Below are 19,877 nucleotides of genomic sequence, written 5' to 3' on the forward strand. Positions count from 1 at the left end.
ACTAAGTGACAAAATAAAAACAATACTAATTAAAACTGGCTGAAATTTATTGTGGCTAAAAAAACAGAAGGGTTTGTAAATTACAAAATAAAAAGAAAATTCAAAGTACCAGCAGGCACAAAAGCACAATGAAGCAATAAAAAAAAATTTCCTGACACGTCCAATAGATCATGAATAATTTTGCATTTCTTTTCGATATTACATTACAGTGTCGCAAGGAATCCAGAGGAAAATGATACATGACACGGCCAGTGTGATTCGATAAAGGTGCCCGTGGCATTCCGTATGGAGGCCAAGTTGACGTGACAACAGCACTGGCCGCTCCCTGTGTGTCCTGCTTGGGAGGCATGCATCAGGGCAGCTGCTGAGCACATACCTGATGCGTCTTTAATTTAATAACTAAGCAACCAAAAGCAGCATCTAAGCTGACACCTCCAGAGAACTTGAACTTCACCTGCCAAGTCTGTCAAGTCAACAAAATAAAAGAAACAACTACAAATGGTATGCCTTAGTATGCCAGTTTTCTCCGATCAGTGATGATGTAGGGGAGCAGAGGAAAGGCAAATAACAAAATGATTATGAAGGAGAGTATGAGGGAAAGGAAAAAGTGGAAGAAGTATAAAAAAACAGAAGAGGCAAGGGCAATAGAAGAGTAGTAGGAGGAAAAGAAGGGCAAGGAAAAGGTATGGAAGGGAAGAGGATGAAGAGAATTAAAAAGATTGGGGAAGAAAAGGAAAACAGATGAACAGAAAGAAGAAAACGGGGCAAGGGAGAAAGCAGGAGAAATAAAAGGAAGAGCATGATGAACACAGAAAGATGAAAAGTTCAAACAGTGAAGATGGGGAGGATAAGAAGCAAGGTAAGAGAAGGATAACAAGATAGCTGATCAGGCAGACAAGGAACAATCTCAGTGTTGGCCCAGTTACATAACATTTCTTTCTCTGTTGTTCTCAGGTCAGGGAGCATGCACTGGTACAGCGCATTGCCGCAGTCACCACACGACGAAACAGCTTGGGATCCCAGTTGGCAACCCCCCAAGCAGATCCACAGTCCAGTCCCACTCTCCAGAAATGAGCATCTATGTGCCGCAGCCAGGTGTTACGTGGGTGTCCCTTTGACCTGGCCCAGCCACTCGTGCCGTAAACAATGAGGGTCCTGCACTCTGGGAGTTGCGCCAAATGGCCGTAGTGCCATAACTGACACTTTCTCACAATGCAGTTCAATGAGTCTCATTTGAGACTCCGTGAGCAACACTAAGTCAAACCAGCGGTACCCAAGGATTCTCCGAAAAGACACTGTACCGAAGAAGTCCAGTCTTTGTATCAGGTCACTAGACAGCGTCCATGTCTCGCAACCGTATAGTAAAGCAGAAAGCACCAGAACTCTAAAGACTTGGACCTTCGTCCTTTTGCATAGATATCAGGAGCGCCACACACCCCATTCTAGTGACCTCCTGACCTCCCATGCTCTCCCAATCAATCTAACTGACTTCATAGACTGTGGTAACTAAACCTCTGGACGAGGTCGACACTCTCCGCAGACAGACAAACTGCTGAAAGCTGGCTTTTGAATATTTGCATTGTGACTAGAATGTTCACTATGAAGCATAAAGCGTATCGTCACAGAGATTTTATGTTTTCCTGGAAATCTAGGAAAATCAATCCACTGAAAAATATTTTATATAGAGCAATTAACAGCATGTACATTTACACAATGTTTTACACAGCAAGCATTATTAAAAGCAGTATCAAATATACCCTACTAGTATTTTGCAAAGCAATATTGTAGTATGGTATTCACTTTACTGCTCTGTGGCCGTTGCCATAAGGATGGCTTCTCAATCTTTACAGTTCTACCAAACTTAGTGGATGGGAGAATTTTTGCTAATTTAGTTTTCATTAATTACTTTATTGAGGTTTATCATAAAGGATAAATACATTTTTATTCACACTTGAACTAAATAATCAAACATATAATATATATAGAATTATTTCTATAACATTCATTTGGTAACAAGCATAAAAACAATACAATAAAAAGCACATCATTAAGCAGTGCCTCAATATTAACTTCAATGTTGCTATCAGGCAAGGTCCAAGAGCAGACCTCAGGTTTATGCTTATTAAACCGCCAGATTCTCAGAGCTCACCTAACTACGACATCCAAAAGCTGCCAGTGAAGTTGGCCACATTATTCACCAGGATCTTGGAGAGAGGATGCACCAGTTTTAAATCCTGCTGTCAAAATAACAAGACTAGCAGGACTAAACTAAGTGCTTCAGATGGGATGATGAACAAGAGGACAGAGAATGTTAACTTTCACTGCAACTTGAAAAATCTAAAAACTGAAGCTTTAATTGCAAAAAACAGTACAAGTTTTGTCCTTTATAATTAAACTGTGTACTATTCAGTCATTCTTCAGCAGAAAACTTATAAAGTGTAAATGAATGCTGATGTAGTTTGACATGAGACAAAATTTCATAGTATCGAATTTTGCAATGAAAAACCTGGCAATACATGAGGCCTTGCTTTGTGTATTGTACGACGTTACATCATGACTGAAAGGAAGCACAAAAGCAAATAAAAATGCCTTTCATCAAAAGCAATGAATTTAAAAATCTGATTGAAAAACTAGAACTAAGACATAACATGACAAACTGCACTTTGTCAGAGCCGTTATTCACCGCCTGTATAAGGATGTGAAGGTGCAAAATGTGGACACACAACAGACCTCTTTGAACATGAAAGTGGGCTGGCAGTGTAGGTTAAGTGTTTAATTTAATTTAATGAGACAAGAATGGAGAATCGCAGCGTTGCTTCACAAAGGCATCACTGCGTCCACAGGCTTGTTTTCAAAATTGAATTCTATTGGGACCGGCAAAGCACAAACTCGTCATCATATTGAAGCAGTTCTCATGATATACTCAAACACTGCAGAGAGAAGCAAGCTGCCCTCAATGCAACTCTGTCACGCCACAGATGTGAGGGCAAGTACTTGAGGCATTGATATGCCTTTCACTGATACTGATTCAGAAATAGGGGTCAATTACAGCAAGGAGGAATAATATAGCAGTTCTATAACAAGGCAGAGAGACAACGCAGACAAATTCCCAATGTTCACTCATCTAGTCAAACGATACATGCGTCTGTACCCAGCGAGTATGTTCACCTGTAGAGGATACTGTCATAGCAGAAAGGTCTCCGCTTTATACAGAATGCTGATGTTCTCATTTTTATTGAAAGGAATTCTAACATAAGTTCTTCGTAGATCCAGTAAGGACCCATAACTAATGGGTCGGTAAGACATTCAAGCAGAATAAAAGGACAGCCAATTTTGGAGCAATGTTTGATGTTAACTCAGAAAACAAAAAGAGAACTTTAAATTTGTATGGTTTTGCAGTGTAGCAACTTTATACTGTAGGCTTACAGGGTCCTTACTGTCATGTCTACAGAGTACTCCGATTTCTTTGAAGAATGATTAGCAACGGAAACTGCGTATTACCCGAGTCGTGGTTCCATCAAAGGAAACCATGATCCTCGAAGCATTAAACAAGAAACCTTCAGCTATAAAGACATTTAGAAACAAAGCATGCTACTTACATAAGTAAATCATTCAACTCTTTTAAATGAAAAAAATGCCTTCTCAAAAAACATTCTGGCACATTTGTAGAACAAGCCAGCAGGCACTCTGGGCATCATTTTGTTGCACATCAAATTGCCAAAAAGGTAAGAAAGTGCACATAATTACAAAACTGCTCATATTGCCTATGTGCATGGAAATGGTAGACGAGTTAGCTGGCAGCAAACTAAAACATATTTATCTCAGTGCTCCCTTCATATACCCCTAATTTGAACAAACTTCTGCAAATCTAACAAGCCCAGGTTACCCATTAAGAAGATAAATGAACACTAAATTTGGTTCAGTACTTAACACTTGTGTGTCAAGTTATTTTTGTATGCTTACAATGCATATTGCATCTATAATGTACACTGTAATGAATGAATGTCACATGTTAATGTGTGCAACAGAATCATGTTGACTAGTATACATTACAATTACGGCTAATAAAGGATAATCAATGAACAAAAATAGGTAAAAATAGGTGTCAGGGCCAGAAAGTTTGAGAACCATTACTTTAATGGACATTTCAGTGAATTTAACAAGTTGAATGTTTATCATACACAATTTACATTGTTGTTGATATATTTTGAAAATAAAGACAAAATTCATTCATCCTCTGAACTGGGGAACTGGCAGCTATTTCATTACCACAAGGTGTCAGACAGAAGGCAGCCCTGTACATAACACAACACTATTGCTGGGTCCTTTAAAGAGCACCTCTACACTTCTCCCTCACCAGGTACATTTATAATACCAGCACCAGAAACCTAACAGACATACTGTATTTCTAAGATGTGATAGCTAATACAGACAATACCTTGACTAGAAACTTGGTAACCTGTGAGAGAGCACTGCCATAATAAACCAAAGAAATATGTATGTCTACTAGGACTAGATGTTTTAATCCCTTTGTAATCTGGATAGCATTGATTTCTTAGGTAGGACTGGAGGTATCTTCATGGGTTTTCATCTGGCAGTGTTACGGCCTCCAGTATGACACATCATCAGTTGTGTACGCCGGGGTCATTGGGTCACAATACACCTTCGCCGGAGGACGGCACACCACAGGCTGATCAGACCTAGGTGTGTGCCGTGCTGGAGGCTCCATGAGCAGCACATATGGTCTCATTCCGCTTCAGCCACAACCAATGGCTGCTTCTTATGGCGGTATCTGCCAGCTCCTTAATGGTTTTCCGCTGAGCCTGCCCACTGACTCCTACCTCCTTTAGCAGCCTTGTGGTTGACCTAGCTATGAAACCCCTGCAGCCCACCTCCACTGGATACAGACACTTTCCAGCCCCGGTCCTCTGCCTCATCTGCCAAGTTTGTATATCGCAGCTTTTTCCTTTCGAAAGCCTCATCAATGGCTTCCTCCCATGGGCCTGTCAGCTCCACAATGAACACACGTCGACAGGATTTAGACCAAAGGACCAGGTCTGGCCGCAGATTTGTTATTGTGATTTCAGGTGGGAAAGTTAGTCTTTGATTTAAATTCACTTGCATTTCCCAGTCACGGGCTTCATTCAGTGGACATGAGATTGGAGACACTCTTTTGGCCGGCTGCTTCTCCCCTCCACAGACAAAAGATGTTCATTGCCGAGAGGCAGTCTCAGCTTCCAAGGGTATGCCGTGGGTAGTTACCCTCTTGATCTCCAGTGCAGCTGCCTTGGGTAAGGCTTGTCTTGCACCCCACCAGGATGTGTTTAAGAGTTGCTGGGGCAGCACACTGGAGACAGGCCAGATCCTCTCCATGCCAAAGATGCAAGTTTGTTGGAGAGGGCAGGACACCATATCTGGCTCTGATGGTAAAGCTCAGCATATTGGACTCCATGTTCCACAGCTCGCTCCAAGTGATCTTTCTCCTCTCCACACCATCCCACTTTAGCCAGCGGCCTTGTTTGGCTTGGGACACAGCCCTAGCACATCTGTCCGCTTCCTCCTGGTGGCACACCTCCTCTATCACCAGGCGTTGCCGTTCTAACAGGTTTGCCTTCTGCCATGTGGGTGTTGTACGCAGGCCTAGGCCCCCTCTGCAGGTTTGGACTTGTCCCACAATGTCCCGATGTCTCAGGGCAACCTTTGCCTGTGCCACTGTTGCTCCTGGCCTCCACCTCCTCCCTTTTACCAAGGTTGGAGCAGTGCCACTGACCAAGGGATCCCTAGATTCCGTGACGGTTATTTCAAGCCTTACTTTGTGGCATCTGTACTCTTCTACCAGGCTTGATTTTGGAAGACAGAGTGCTCCGTTGCCATACAGGCCTATGCTACTGAGGCATCTGGGTAATCCAAGCAACCTCCGCACCTGCACATTCACTAGCCTCTCCAGCCGTTTGGCATGGGATAGGGTGACCTCATAGATGGAAACTGGCCACATGAGGCGGGGCAACAATCCAAACTGAAAGCACCAGAGCTTCAGCTTCCCTGGGAGAGCAGTAAGGTTAATTTGCTTTAGGCCGCTGATAGTGTCCTGTCTGAGTTGTTCCACTTGTTCGGAGTCTTTTAGCTCTGCATTGTTTCAAAGTCCAAGGCTTTTGATGGGCTTTTCCAGGATTGTTAGTATCGGCACATTAACATGGAACCTCTCGTTGACAAGCTGGCCCTTAACAATGGAGATGCTGCGGAATTTTTCTAGTTTAATCTCCATTCATGCCCATTTGATGTTACTCTGGAGTTTGTCCAGCAGATGTCTGCATGCCTTAGTTGATGTTATAATTGTCATGTCATCCATAAATGCCCTGATCGGAGGAAGACGCAGCCTGCTCTTCAGACGTTCCCCTCCAACCACCTACCGTGAAGCTTAAATAATTATCTCCATTGCCATGGTGAAGACCAGTGGGGAGATGGTACAACCCACCATTATGCCAATCTGCAGTGACTGCCAAGCAGTTGTTTTGTCTTGGAGTGTAATGCAGAACTGGAGGTCCTGGAAATAAGCTTTTACTAGCCTTGTGATGGTCTCTGGGACATGGAAAAAGTTGAAGGCTGTCCACAGTAACTCATGAGGCACTGACCCGAAGGCATTGGCCAGGTTTAAGACGACCACATGCAGATTTTTCTTTCCCTTCTTGGCCATTTGTACTTGGTTCCGAATCATACTTGCGTGCTCCAGACATCCTGAGAAACCTCTTATCCCTGCCTTCTGCACAGAGGTGTCAACGTAGTTGTTCTTCAGCAGGAACGCTGATAGTCTTTGGGCCACAACACTAAAGAAAATCTTTTCTTCCACATTTAGTAAGCTGATCTGGCAGAACTGATAGATGGTTGAGTTCTTTTCTTTAGGAATCAGGATCCCGCCTGCCCTTCGCCAAGCCTTAGGTATGATTCCTTTTTCCCATGCCACTTTCATTAGGTTCCAGAGGTACTTTGAGACACCTAGGGTGTTCTTGTAGAGCCTATACGGAATGCCGTTGGGCCCAGGGGCTGATGCTGGATCTTGCCCGTCTTAATGTGGTCTCAACTTTCCTCCATGTAGGGGGTCTTTTGTCCAGCTGGTTCTCAGGTGGTTGGATAGGTGGCATGTCCTCTGGGATGGTGACTGTCACATGGAAATATATCTGAAATTTTATCCTATACAGCAATATATTATGGTTCATACTGATCCTGCTGCTAGTTTGAATGAATTTTTCCATATTCTGCCGCAGTTTTAACTTTGATATTGCTGGTTGATTTTATAATCTATACTAATAAAAGGCACTGACTGACTGACTCACTCACTGACTCACTCACTAATTCTCCAACTTCCCGTGTAGGTAGAAGGCTGAAATTTGGCAGGCTCATTCCTTACAGCTTACTTACAAAAGTTAAGCACGTTTTATTTTGAAATTCTACACATAACGGTTATAACGGTCGACAACGTCTGCCATGTTGAACTTTCTTATTTATGGCCCCATTTTCACGAAATTTGGTAGGTGGCTTCCCTGCACTAACCGAAACCGATGTACGTACTTATTTCGGTGGTATGACGCCACTGTCGGCCGCCATATTGAACTTTCCAACGATCTTTGTTACTTATGGGCCCATCTTCAAGAAATATGGTACGCGGGTTCCCAACGCTAACTGAATCCTACTTACATACATACAGTAATCCCTCGCTATATCGCGCTTTGACTTTCGCGGTATCGCTCTATCGCGGATTTTATATGAAAGCATAACTAAATATATAATGCGGATTTTTCGCTGCTTCGCGGGTTCTGCGGACAATGTGTCTTTTAACTTCCTGTACATGCTTCCTCAGTTGGTTTGCCCAGTTGATTTCATACAAGGGACGCTATTGGCAGATGACTGAGAAGCTAACCAATCAGAGCACGCAGTTAAGTTCTCCTGACTGAGAAGCTAACCAAACAGAGCACGCAGTTAAGTTCCTGCGTGCTGAATGCAGTGTTAACGAGGAAGTCTCGTCTCGCTCATTCAGCATCAACGTGTTTCGCTGTGTAAAGAGTTGTGCTCTTTTGTGCTTATCTTTGTGCATAGTCAAGCCCTTCATTATGGCTCCAAAACGATCTGCTACTGCTTCAGGGGCCGTGCCCAAGCACAAACGGAAGATGTTAACGATTACGAAAAGGTAAGCGTTTTGGATTTGTTGAAGGCTACGATTCTTTTTATTTAAAAAGTAGGAAAGGACTATAAGATCTACGGCCGCAGTGTCCTTTTAACCAGGGTGCAAAACGAGTTGTAAGTGGATGTAATAAGGCAGTAGTCTGGATGGAATCTGCTTTAGGGATTTGGATTGAAGACTGCCAGAAGAAGAACAACGGCAGTGCTACACAATCGCCTGAAGTGGCTCCTTTAAGGGCTGTAACGCTCTCCTTTGTTGTGCAGTAAAATTAAACTCATTGTTATCGGACAAGTCATCGTGTCATTGTTGGTGAGTAACCATAATTAATTTTCTACTTACAGTACTCAGTACATGTACGTCGTTTAGTGTCACTGTACACACATTTACTGTATACTATTTTTGTTGCATTGTACGTATTTATTGCTGGTGGCATGTCTATCGTAATGGCTGTAACATGTGATATCGAAGACACTCAATATCTTTAAAATAATATTTAGGTTTTACTGTATATAAACAGTGTGTTTATATACAGAATTTCAATTAATCTTACCTAATATCTAAGAGAATACAAAGGGATTATGCTGTATAACTCTGCGGGGAATATTTATAAACAGTGTGGGAGAGTTTATAAGGGCTTAAAATATATAAAAATAACCATACAAACATATGGTTTCTACTTTGCGGATTTTCACCTAGGAGCGATCGAGGAGGGATTACTGTATATACGTCCATAGCCTGCAGCTCGGTCACTGTGTGAGGCGCCGTTGGGTCCCCCATCCCAACGCCTCCCACATTATCGGCTACCTGCCTATATAAGGCCGTCCGTCGCTCCGGTCTCTACATTCCCTTCCTTGCTTCGCCACGGGATTCACGTCTCCCTGCTGATAACTGCAGCCTTTTTATTTAATCCACGGCTTCTCCGCTGTTTTATTGTTCGTTTATTATGATTATGGTTATTGTGTAGGTATTTGAGACTTACTTTACATTGTTCAGGTACCCATTTCCTTTATCGTTCCAAACATACCCCCATTAACATGTCTATCGAGGTGATCAACATCGATCAAAGAACTGTCACTTACTGAGTGGTTTCCATGCCTGGAGATGGCATCTACCTTTTTCATTCTCTGTGTTACATATTGCACGGCCATATCAGGCTCACTCTTGATATCCGGATGAACATTGTGTCTTATGTATTGAATGACTGGGACAGGTTCAAGGTGTGGACTGATGACGGTACAGGAGATCATTATACTACACAGGAGCACTAGAAGAGTGAAACGCTTAAGCACTTCACCTATGGATCTGCATGCGAGTTGATGGCTGCCGCTAAATTGTTTGGTTGACGCTTTCAAGTGTAGTGAAATGGCCAAATATTTTACACCTTTGGACAACCGCCAATGCCTCTTTAACATCTTAGATTCACAGGTTACGATTTCAGTGGTGGACACTTTCATGTTTATGAATGTTTAAACTCTCAAAAGCTGGATGTGAAGTTATCGATAAAACCGGTTGTATGCTTACAACGCTTGACAGATGCCGAATGTCTTTTCAACACAAGTCCTACAAATACTGTTGTAATTGAAACAAACCGTGAAACTCAAACCGATTATGACAGCAGCAATCCAAGCTGTGAGATTTGAGACAAGATTACTGTTCACATGGCCAACTGTACGTTGCATGCTCAAGAGTAAGCTCAGTGCACAGCTTGGTCATATTACAACTGGAGGGCCAAACTCACAATGTTGTATACAAAGAGATCCTTAAATAATTATTGGCATATTTTCGCTCAGTTTAAAAAGGTTCAATTTTCTTCTTAATAAAAATTTTAAGGCAGTACTTCGCCACTGTGAAGTGCGGGTATTTTGCTAGTTAGCTATCATTTTTCCTGCTAGATTTTAAAAACTATTGAGAGTCCATAAATTACTTACACTTAAGTACCGTAGCCAAATTTTAAGCTAATACAATAGGCACAATACAGAAAGGTGTCCTGGATGACATTTTGCTAACTTTTAGTGTTGCTGTATGACTTAAGCCCTCTGTAGTTCCAAACCACAATAATCTTGCAATCTCTTACATTACTTGTGTTTCTTTGAACATCTGAATTCATATATACACTATTATGGTGCCCCGATCACATTTTTAGCATATCAGTTATGTGAAAAATAATCACTTTAAATGTTTCATCTTTTTTAACACATGTGGACATATCAAAATGTGATCTTAATTTATAAAAAATATCTATAGAAAATGGTGATATAATAACAAATATGCCACATTTACATTTTGTAATCCACTGTATGATTTAAACAAACATAAATGCAAATTTCACATGTGTTGTAGACACCTACAATGATTTCTACCTTAAATATCCCAAATTAGAATCGGGTGCACAGATGCAAATTATGACAACATCATTAGAGAGGATCTTGGAAGAAACTGTCTTATTAAAACCTGAGATATGTAGTTTGGCTTGCTCTTTGTTGCTGAAGTGTGTGTTACCACCATGTCGTGATTGAAAGTGCTCTTTGATGTCTCCAGAAAGTAAAGCATAGATGCCTATGATTCTAGGAAGGAATTTGAAAAGATCTTCAAACAATTGGAAATCAACCATTCCACTGTAAAGAAGATCATCTACAAGTGGAGAAGATTTCAAACAACCGCTAATTGGTTCAGGCCAGACTGACCCATCAAGTTCAGCCAGAGAGCAGAGAACAAGATGCTGAAAGAAGTCTCAAAGACACTCAGAATTTCATCACGGGACCTACAGGTATTATAACTCTTGCCACTGTTGATATCAAAGTTCATCAGTCTACTATTAGAAAAAGGGTGAACAAATGAGATCTATAAGGGTGGTGTGCCTTTGCTGTTCAGAAAGAAAACACCAGGCCAAGACTACATACACATCTACGCAAAGACCAGGACTTCTGGAACAATGTGATGCTCTGGAAAGACAAGGCAAAGAGTTATTTAGTCACAGTATTAAACGACATGTTTGCTGAAAAACAAAGATAGAATTTGTCCAGGACAACCTGATACCAACTGTAAAACATGGTTGGTTGAAATGCCCTGGTTTTGCGACTGCCTTGAACTCAACATCAAAGAATCCACTAGGAATTCTTCCTTGAATCAGAAGATGCTCAAGGAGATGCAAGACCATCTGTCAAAAGAGTAAAGCTAAACTAAAAGTGGACCTTAAAATATGCCAACGAGACTAAAGTACTAGTTAATCCATAAAAATGGCTGAAAAGTCAGAAGCAGAGGTTTGTGGAATGGCCAAGTCAAACCTCGCATCTGAATCATGCTATGAGTGGATTTGAAGCAGGCTGTGCAGGCAAGACAACCCTTGAACATTGGACAGCTACAAGAATTCTGCAAGGAGGAGAGGGAAAAACCCTGGCATACTGTATCTGTTCATTTTTCCATTGAATACATTTTTGTAAAGTTGATTTTTCTTTTTTTTCCAACAAATTACATCACCTTTATTTAAGATGCTGTTTAAATGAAGATCAAATCCTGATACATCTACATATGTTAAAAAAAAGAAAGAGTATTTCATGGGGTGTACTTACTTTTTCCATGACTTTATGTTATGAAACACCTAAGAATCCACTTGACACTGAAGTACATTGATTGTACTTAAGGAGCCAGCAGATGGACACAAACTATTCAAACAAACGTGTCAGACTATAAAAAGTTCAGGAGCAGGGCTCAGATGTGGTGATTTCAAAGAGCTCTTGCAGCAGCCTTATGGCTACAGGCTGCCAAACTGCCATTTTCCGGTGCCACCTCTGGTTCATTTTAGTCATTCACTGTAATTCAGACGGACTGCACTATATGTATATGTGCATGTTTTTTTTTTTCTGCCCCCCAATTCCAACTAAGTGATCCGTCCCTAAGAATTCAAAACCAAATTATTTTTCAACATTTCAAAGCAGGATGCCATAGTGACTGGAGTGACAAACAACACCATATTCCTATTGTTTGTGAATTTCCCCTTGGGATTAATAAAGTATCTATCTATCTATCTATTGTTCTGCCAGTCCTGGTAGAGTCTAGTCCTCGATTTGTTCAGGTTTATTCTGCTTTATCCTTCATAAAGATAAATAAGCTTATCCTTCACACTACAAGCCTCTTCAATTACTGGCTGTTAGCTTTTTATCTGAAAGCCATAAATTTATTTTGTATCAAATGGATTCTCATTTCATTGGAGAAAAATGATACACATTAGTTGGCAGTAGTACTAAAAACATGTCTGCTTGCATGCCTTATGTTCTGGAGTGGACTGAGCCAGTGTTGTACATGTCCAGATTCAAACATGTGAAATCAAAGTTATTCCTTTCTCTTACACTCCTTTAAGCTGTTGTTTTAAGCGCTACTTCTCATTGTTTCACTTTCATCAGTATTTTACTGGTATCCACCAATTCACAATCAAAAAAGAAAACTATGGATAGAAGTCCCTTTGAACTAATACTTCAATAAAACCACATAAAACCCTAACCTGTTCAGGTACTCATTCTGAATTTTCACAAAAGAAGAAATAAGTAAAAAAAAAAAAAAAAAAAAAAAAGATCAGAAAGAGAGTGGAACAGAAAGAAACTGGGAGAAAAAAACGGATGCAAGAGTATGGGTGCACATTAGGGACCGTGTGAGGATCTGCCAGAGATGTGACCAGTGTGGGAACAGGTGCAAGAAAAACCCATGGGATGCATTGCCAATAATATTGCAATAAAATATCTAACCAATATCTAATGTGTAATGCTACTAGTAATAATATGAGAGGAGCTATGAACTACTGTTAACAGAGCAATAAAATAGCATATAGGAGACTCAATAATCAACATTATAAAACAAGAAGAAAACAATAAAAATGGAGGATACTGCAGTTAATGCTTTAAGAGCAGCAGAAAGCACAGCTGTATCAAGTGCCAGATCAACATATGCAAGTACAAATTCCACTAATTACCCCAGGAGCCTAAAAATATAACATAAGGCAGTACAAGGTATATTGCTAGAGGAGCTAAAGGTGATATACTCATAGTGAGTCTATAAGTATTGTTGTGAAAGAAACTAATTGGCATTGTGTTAGGTAGCATGAGGTGAACTACAAGTGATGTAATGAACAGGCAAAATTGAGGAGGAGCTTTTAGCATTACATGGGAGGTGCTAAAAACACTATGTGATGAGCCATTGACAGTCATGGTGGAAAAAAACTACAAGATTAACACAAGAGGGCAAAAACAAAGATTGCGACAGGATTTGTAATATTTGCAAAGAGAAGATACAAGCAGTACTGTGGGTGAACTTCCTACGAGCAACAGTGTGAAAGCTCATTAATCAATCTGACCAAATTAGACAGCTGTTCTAATTTTAGTTTTAATCCAGAAGTACAAACTTTACATTGCATGACAAGACTACTGTATATAACACAGCTGGAATGACTTATGGGCAAACGGTAATCTCTTTCCAGTTCATTCTTGTCTTGAACAGCATCACTGCCTAGCACTTCATTATTCAATGAAGTACAAATTAGAATTTGCACGATCAGCAAGGTCTTAGGAGTCAGGCAACATGCATGATATGTAAGCCTGCATGTATAAGCAAGTCCAGCTCTGTCATGACAAAGATACCAGGTCTCTGAATGAAAATTGATATCTTACGTTTTGAAAACCAACCCAATGAATCCTAAAACTGAATGACACTCATGACTGGCGATTAAGGGGTATAAGTATAAAACATGTGCATGTACTTTCTGGATTTAAACATGAAAACTTTGGACCCAAAAGGATCTTTCATGTAAGATCTATAATGAAGTTCTCCACTGAGCAGGCATACCATCTTGAATGGTTTCTCTTTGAATCATGAGCACTTGTGGTCAGGAATGTTAACAGTGTGACCCAGTGCCAGGTTTTTGCCATTTGGAAGCTCAGCAGGGGTGGAGGATGGGGCCGTTTGTTTGGGGGGTTTGCCGGGGTTGGGTTGAGGTGGTATTGGGTTTCCCATATCAAACCGGTCATGTATAAAATTAAAATTGCAATTAAAACTAAAGGAAGGAGAACAAACAATTAACAAAAACATCAGAAGTAGCAGAGCACATGTGGACTGGAAGAGTGCATAAAATTCTTATGAGCTAAACAATTAAACTTTAGCTGTGAAAATGAGTTCAGAGTCAGTCACAGAGTGTGCGCTATTAAGGGAGAAGAAATAAAGGAGGGTTCAGTGTACATACCCAAAAATACATCATCATTTCGGAACCAGGGCTGGTCTGGCTGTCACCACACTGTTGGGATACTCGGGAAGACGGCTCTGTCCGGAAGCAGAAGATTCAGAAGGAATAATGTCCTTTAATTAAGCAGTAGAGTATTCCTTCCTTTTCCCTTCTATATTCTTTCTGTCACTTGTAGTCTTACGTCACAGTTTTTCCCCCCTTTCTCCACTTTCCTTTCTCCCTCTTTAAAAGCCACAGAGGAAAAGCTACAGTTGAAGTCAGTGTTAATGCACCTTGAGCTCCTCTTTTCCTTCTTTTATTTATTTTTCCTCTTTTCCTGATCTCCCTTTCCCTCTCTCTCTCTCTCCCTCTCCTTCACTCTCTCGCTCTCTCTCTCTTGCTCGCTCTCTCTCTCTCGTCTCTTATTGGCGAATCTTAAATCACTCAGTACAGTAGAAGAGACTCAACTGTAGCAGGAACATTCGGCAGTTTGCGGCTGTTCAAGGCATTCGGGGCTCGGGGGCCGAATTGTGAACAGAGGGGTTTCCAGGAAGGAGAAATGGAGAAAGAAAATTCTGAAACAGAGAAGGAAACACTTCCCTTTTCTTTTTGTTGGTGCTGTAGTGCAGATGGATCAGAAACAGAAAAAAAAGGATCTGTTTCAGATCTGGTGGAGTACTGTATAAAATAAAAAAAAAAAAAAAGAAACCTCTGAGTTGTTGAGAGTCTATACATGCAAACTGCAGCAAGCAGAAGCACAGCACTGGGAGCGACTCATGAGCTCACCAATGAGAGCTCTATACCTCTGGACAGACAGCACACAGTGGAAATTTCACTGCAGCTTGCTGCTTGACGCTAAGTGGGAAAGGGTCTCTGAGTGCTGCCACCAATCAGGAGCAAGGCTTTCTGGTTAAAGGCTAAGGGAATATGCTGACAGGTTGGTGCAAATGGTTACAGGGAGTAAAAGAATTAAGTGTGGATTGTTTATGAAGAAGTGTATGAAAGTGTGTTTGTGCATGTACGCGTTGGGGTGTATGTGCATGCAGGACTGCACTGGCGGTCATATGGACAGGAGTCAATTTCCAGTTTTGTGCATTTGTGAGTGCGTACAGTATATGGATTTTCTGGTATACTTGTGGACATGTGCAAACAAAGGTATGGATGGATGCTTGTGGTTTTGTGTGTGCATTTGCAGGCACAGGGTCTTCTTTTAACACTCACTACGACTGAGCATTGATCCTTTTTTAACACTATCTTGTAAACTCTAGTGTACAGTAGCAGTGTTTTTAGATTATCTCATCTAATTGTGACCAACCGTGTCTTTTTTTAAATGTGATGGCCACTTTCCTTAAGCAGACACTTTAAAGAGTCTATTTTTTCAACTGAAATGAAAATGGCATTTCTTTTTCCTGTGAATTAAATTGGCATATCATCCTCCCCTAATGCCTCCTACCTGAAAGGTCTCCCCCCCGCCCCCTTTGTCCAGTTACTGTACTTCTCTTTGCCTCTCCTAAGGATAAATCCTATTTTATTTTTAATTTTACTTCTTTGAATGACAACTGCAATTATCCAAAGTAATAATTTGCTAAACACAGAGGCTCTGCCCTTGTTAATGTTTGATGGTTGATAAACAAAACAAAAAAAGAAAAACAAGAGAGAAAAAGCATAACAAGCCCCATGTTTTTTCAAGAACATGCATGTTTCCCATTGTGTGGGCCCTTTTAAGATTATTCTCATAAATAACTTATCTGAAAAAGCACCAGAAGGCAAGGGGCTAACACAATGCAAAGGAGGTGGGTGGGGGTGGGTTGCTGAATGAAAGCTGGGGGAGCTTCCAGCAATCATAAATATAATACTGAGCAAGAAATAGGAAAAAAAAAATGACACAAAGATCCCAGAGGCATTTGCTTGGATGCTTCCAGTATGACTCTGTATCATTTTTTTTCGTTATAAAAGGAGAAATTCTTTAATTCTTGTTAACAAGGGGTGAGAAAATTAAAAGACTTTGGTAAAAATTTGCTGAAGTACTTGCAACTTTGAAACACATTTGATTTTAAATTCTTAATTACCATGTAATTGCATATTAACTGCTAAGTAACTGTATCTGAATTCAAAGAAAATAAACACGATCTATACAAATTCCACACCCAAACCCCCCCCCCAACCCAATAATGGCACAGCACCATTCCCATTACTATTATTGTCAACTGAAAGTGAACTGTCAACTCAGATATTGTTAACAGCCTTGAGTGGTCTTTTTCACTCCTACTAAGTCAGTTTTGAAGTCCATCAGTGAGCTATCTTATGCTCTTCCTTTCCTGATATGAACCTTTCTCAAAGTGATCACACATCACTGGTATCCTCTTGGTACACAAGGGCTCCTCTAAATAAAGTTGCAAGTGGCATGTTGTGCAGATGCCAAAGACTGCAATTAAATCGTTATAGGATGTGTACAAATTTCAATGGATACACACTTTAGAAATCTGCAAGAGATGCATGTGCCAGCTCAAACAGCATCTCTGTGGGCAAAGGGTGCTGCAGCATGTTGTTACTTCAAAATCAAATTTGGTAGGGATGCTCTGATCGGGTATTTTAGAGTTGATACCTTTCACCAATTTCAGGTTACTAGAATTGGATGATTCTTTATCCTTATAAATTTTTATTTTTTAAAATTAACACAGCCTGGATAAAAAGGGAAGGTTGTTATTCGGAAATGCAGCCTGCCGTAAAATTCACAACGAAACCTCTACTGGAGATGTCTAGTGAAAACAAACAGCAACCCCATATAAAAATGGGAATAGCTACTGAAGAAGAAAGAACACCAAACTCCTGCATAACCAGACATATAAAACCTTATATTCTATATTAAAATGGTATTTTTACACAAACTACAGACCACATGTTGACTATTATTTTATTTACAAAATGAAACTCTGTACATTTGTTGTTCAGTTTCAAATAAAAAAAATTCTAAAAAATATAAAATCCCCATGAAACAGAATTTTTAATAACTAATAAAACTTGTGCAAAATATTTCCATAATACAAATGTCATATTTACAAGCCACAATTGTGATAAAATGTTCACGTTTATCAAGAAGATGCAAGCTACCAAGCTTACACTTAAGATGGACACATTAGGCTCTTAAGCTCACAAGTTCATGGTCTATTAAGCAGTAAGGGCAAATTCTTTCTATGTTCTTTTTCTAAATCAGAAACATATCACCACTTCATTTTCAGTGAACAACACAGTAATGATTAATGTATTTTTATTATTTTTTAAACAATTACTATTCATTTGTATTTATTAATGAATTTCTACTAATAAAAAGTGAATAAAGTGAAAAGGTCAGTATTGATATGTAGTGTAAGTACTCTACAACTGTTTTACTAACATTTTATTTGGATACCATATTCCTTACATTTTTACTAATGCCATAGAACTGTCTGGAAATCAAAAATTGATTATGGTGTCTACTTCTGTGTTTCTACTAAATAAAAAAGTATAAAAACGTTGTGCCAAGAAAATTTTATTTATGGGAACCTATACAATTTTACAAAGAAGACAGGAACTGTGGATGAAAGTGAAAGATCAAATACAACATTCTAGCTAAGGCTGCAATGGAGCAGTTACAGCCTCCCACTTCTGAAGATACTGCATTGAGTTTAGGATTGACAGAATATAGTGTAATGTACAGAGGCTTTAAAGACGCAGTGAACAGGAAGTTAAAAAAGCACCTTTGGATATTTCAACACATGACACACATGTAAATTCAAAACAATTCCATTTGCCCAAATGACATAAAGAAATAAGGGTGATAACCAGGGCCGGATTTTCCTATAGGCTAACTAGGCTTCAGCCTAGGGCCTCAAGCTCAAGAGGGGCCTACATTCAAATTGTTAGCAATTTGAACAAACTTAAAAATGGGAGGTGAAAGGGCCTCATAAGTGGAATAGCCTAGGGCCTCTTTTCATCTAAATCCGGCCCTGGTGATAACTATTGTCTGACCTGCAATCAGTCCACTTAATTCTCTTGAGTGCTTAGCTATGAAATTAGATGGTGCCTGGAAAATGACAGCAATAAACAAGTCTAAATTCTAGAGTTAATGTTTGTCATTTCTGACATGGTTACCATCAAAGGATAGCACGTCTAATAGTGGAATATGGCAGGGATGCATTTTCCTCTATTCGTACCACATCCAAAAGTTAAATCAGCCAGGATGAGCCTGGAAGGACAGACAGCATATATTACACATCTTCGTAATAATCTAGTAGCAAGTAACCTGACTAACTGCTTGGACTTGGATAAGGTACAATGTTACATCAACATGCGGTCAGACAAGGAGCAGACTGTCAAACAACATGTATTTTCCATTAAAAGTGCAGTTAGCCTTAAACATTATGTGCTTTGTGAATACTTATATAGTAAAGTGAGCTGTTGTCTGACAAACGTTCAAAGAAGTATTTCTAATCATGTGTCTTAGTTCTCTCAATACATATTCTGCAAAGGAGAAGACTATCTCACAACTGTTTTTGAAACAAAATAATTTAAGTACCCTTAAGTGCTATCTTTCCAACTGTCACGATTATAAACACAGAATGCCACTTCTGTACCAGAGAGTTTGTCATTTTGTCTTTAGCCTTTACATCTGCCCTGCACGATTTATAATTGTGGCCTCTTTTAGCAGTAATGTATTTGTTTAAATCCAGACTATGGCTATTAAATAAATGATGATGATGATGATGGTTTGATTTTTTTTCCTGCCAATACAATCCAAATAACAGCACATTCTGATGAGAACAACAAGCACACTCTGAGCATTAAAAGTACTCTGGACTTGAGGGAAATACAATATATACTCCACTTAAATTAAACTACACTTGAAATTATTTCAACACACACACTAGTCTGTTTTGTCGTGTATAATTCTGTCTCATCAGTCATCACCATCAGTTCAGCTCTACTATTAGACTCCATGATAACCCAGGTAGGCCATTTAACCCCAAATTCCTCTTCTCCATCAACGTCTGTTATGTTTATCAGCATCTGTTATGTGTATTTTCTTCATATCTTTGCTCAACTCACCAATCCTTTATTTCATCGGTCTACCTCTAGGCCTCTTACTAATTACCAACAGGTCAAGACTTTTGCATCACCTACATAATATGATGCTTTGTCATCATATACCCTTACCGCCCAAGGTGGCAAGATGACACCTGTATGTTCAACATTCGCTCTGCTAGGTAGATCTACACTTTTCAACCTCTCTTTCATTGATCACACATCCATCTGATCATACACAACTCCCTTCACATGTTCCCCAGGTCTCAGTACCGTACATCTTACAGGTTTTTAATGAAGTTGCCTTGAACTTTAGCACTTCTCTAAACTTTCTCCAGCTGCACCTCCATCGGGTGATCACTGCTAAATTCGTCCCATCAGTAGAACCTAGCACATCATCAAGACAACAAAACCTATGGACCCATTCTCGTTTTG

The 19,877-nt window shown here is 40.0% G+C and overlaps 1 protein-coding gene across 7 annotated transcripts in view; it reads right to left on the bottom strand.

Annotated features, from left to right (window-relative positions):
* The window catches only part of rbfox3a (RNA binding fox-1 homolog 3a), a 976,802-nt gene that overhangs the window by 433,414 nt on the left and 523,511 nt on the right, over positions 1–19,877 (bottom strand). For 4 of the 7 annotated variants that reach the window (XM_039740613.1, XM_039740614.1, XM_039740612.1 and 1 more), the window contains one exon: positions 14,403–14,479. The exons of 2 other annotated variants lie outside the window; for them this stretch is intronic. In XM_039740613.1, coding sequence (XP_039596547.1) covers positions 14,403–14,420 — 18 coding nt within the window. In that variant the 5' untranslated portion in view covers positions 14,421–14,479. Of the gene's footprint in view, positions 1–14,402; positions 14,491–19,877 lie in introns of all 7 variants that reach the window. One more of the 7 variants, XM_039740622.1, reaches the window with a different exon arrangement.

This window comes from Polypterus senegalus, chromosome 17 (genome assembly GCF_016835505.1).
Source record: "Polypterus senegalus isolate Bchr_013 chromosome 17, ASM1683550v1, whole genome shotgun sequence".
NCBI classification, from domain to species: domain Eukaryota; kingdom Metazoa; phylum Chordata; class Cladistia; order Polypteriformes; family Polypteridae; genus Polypterus; species Polypterus senegalus.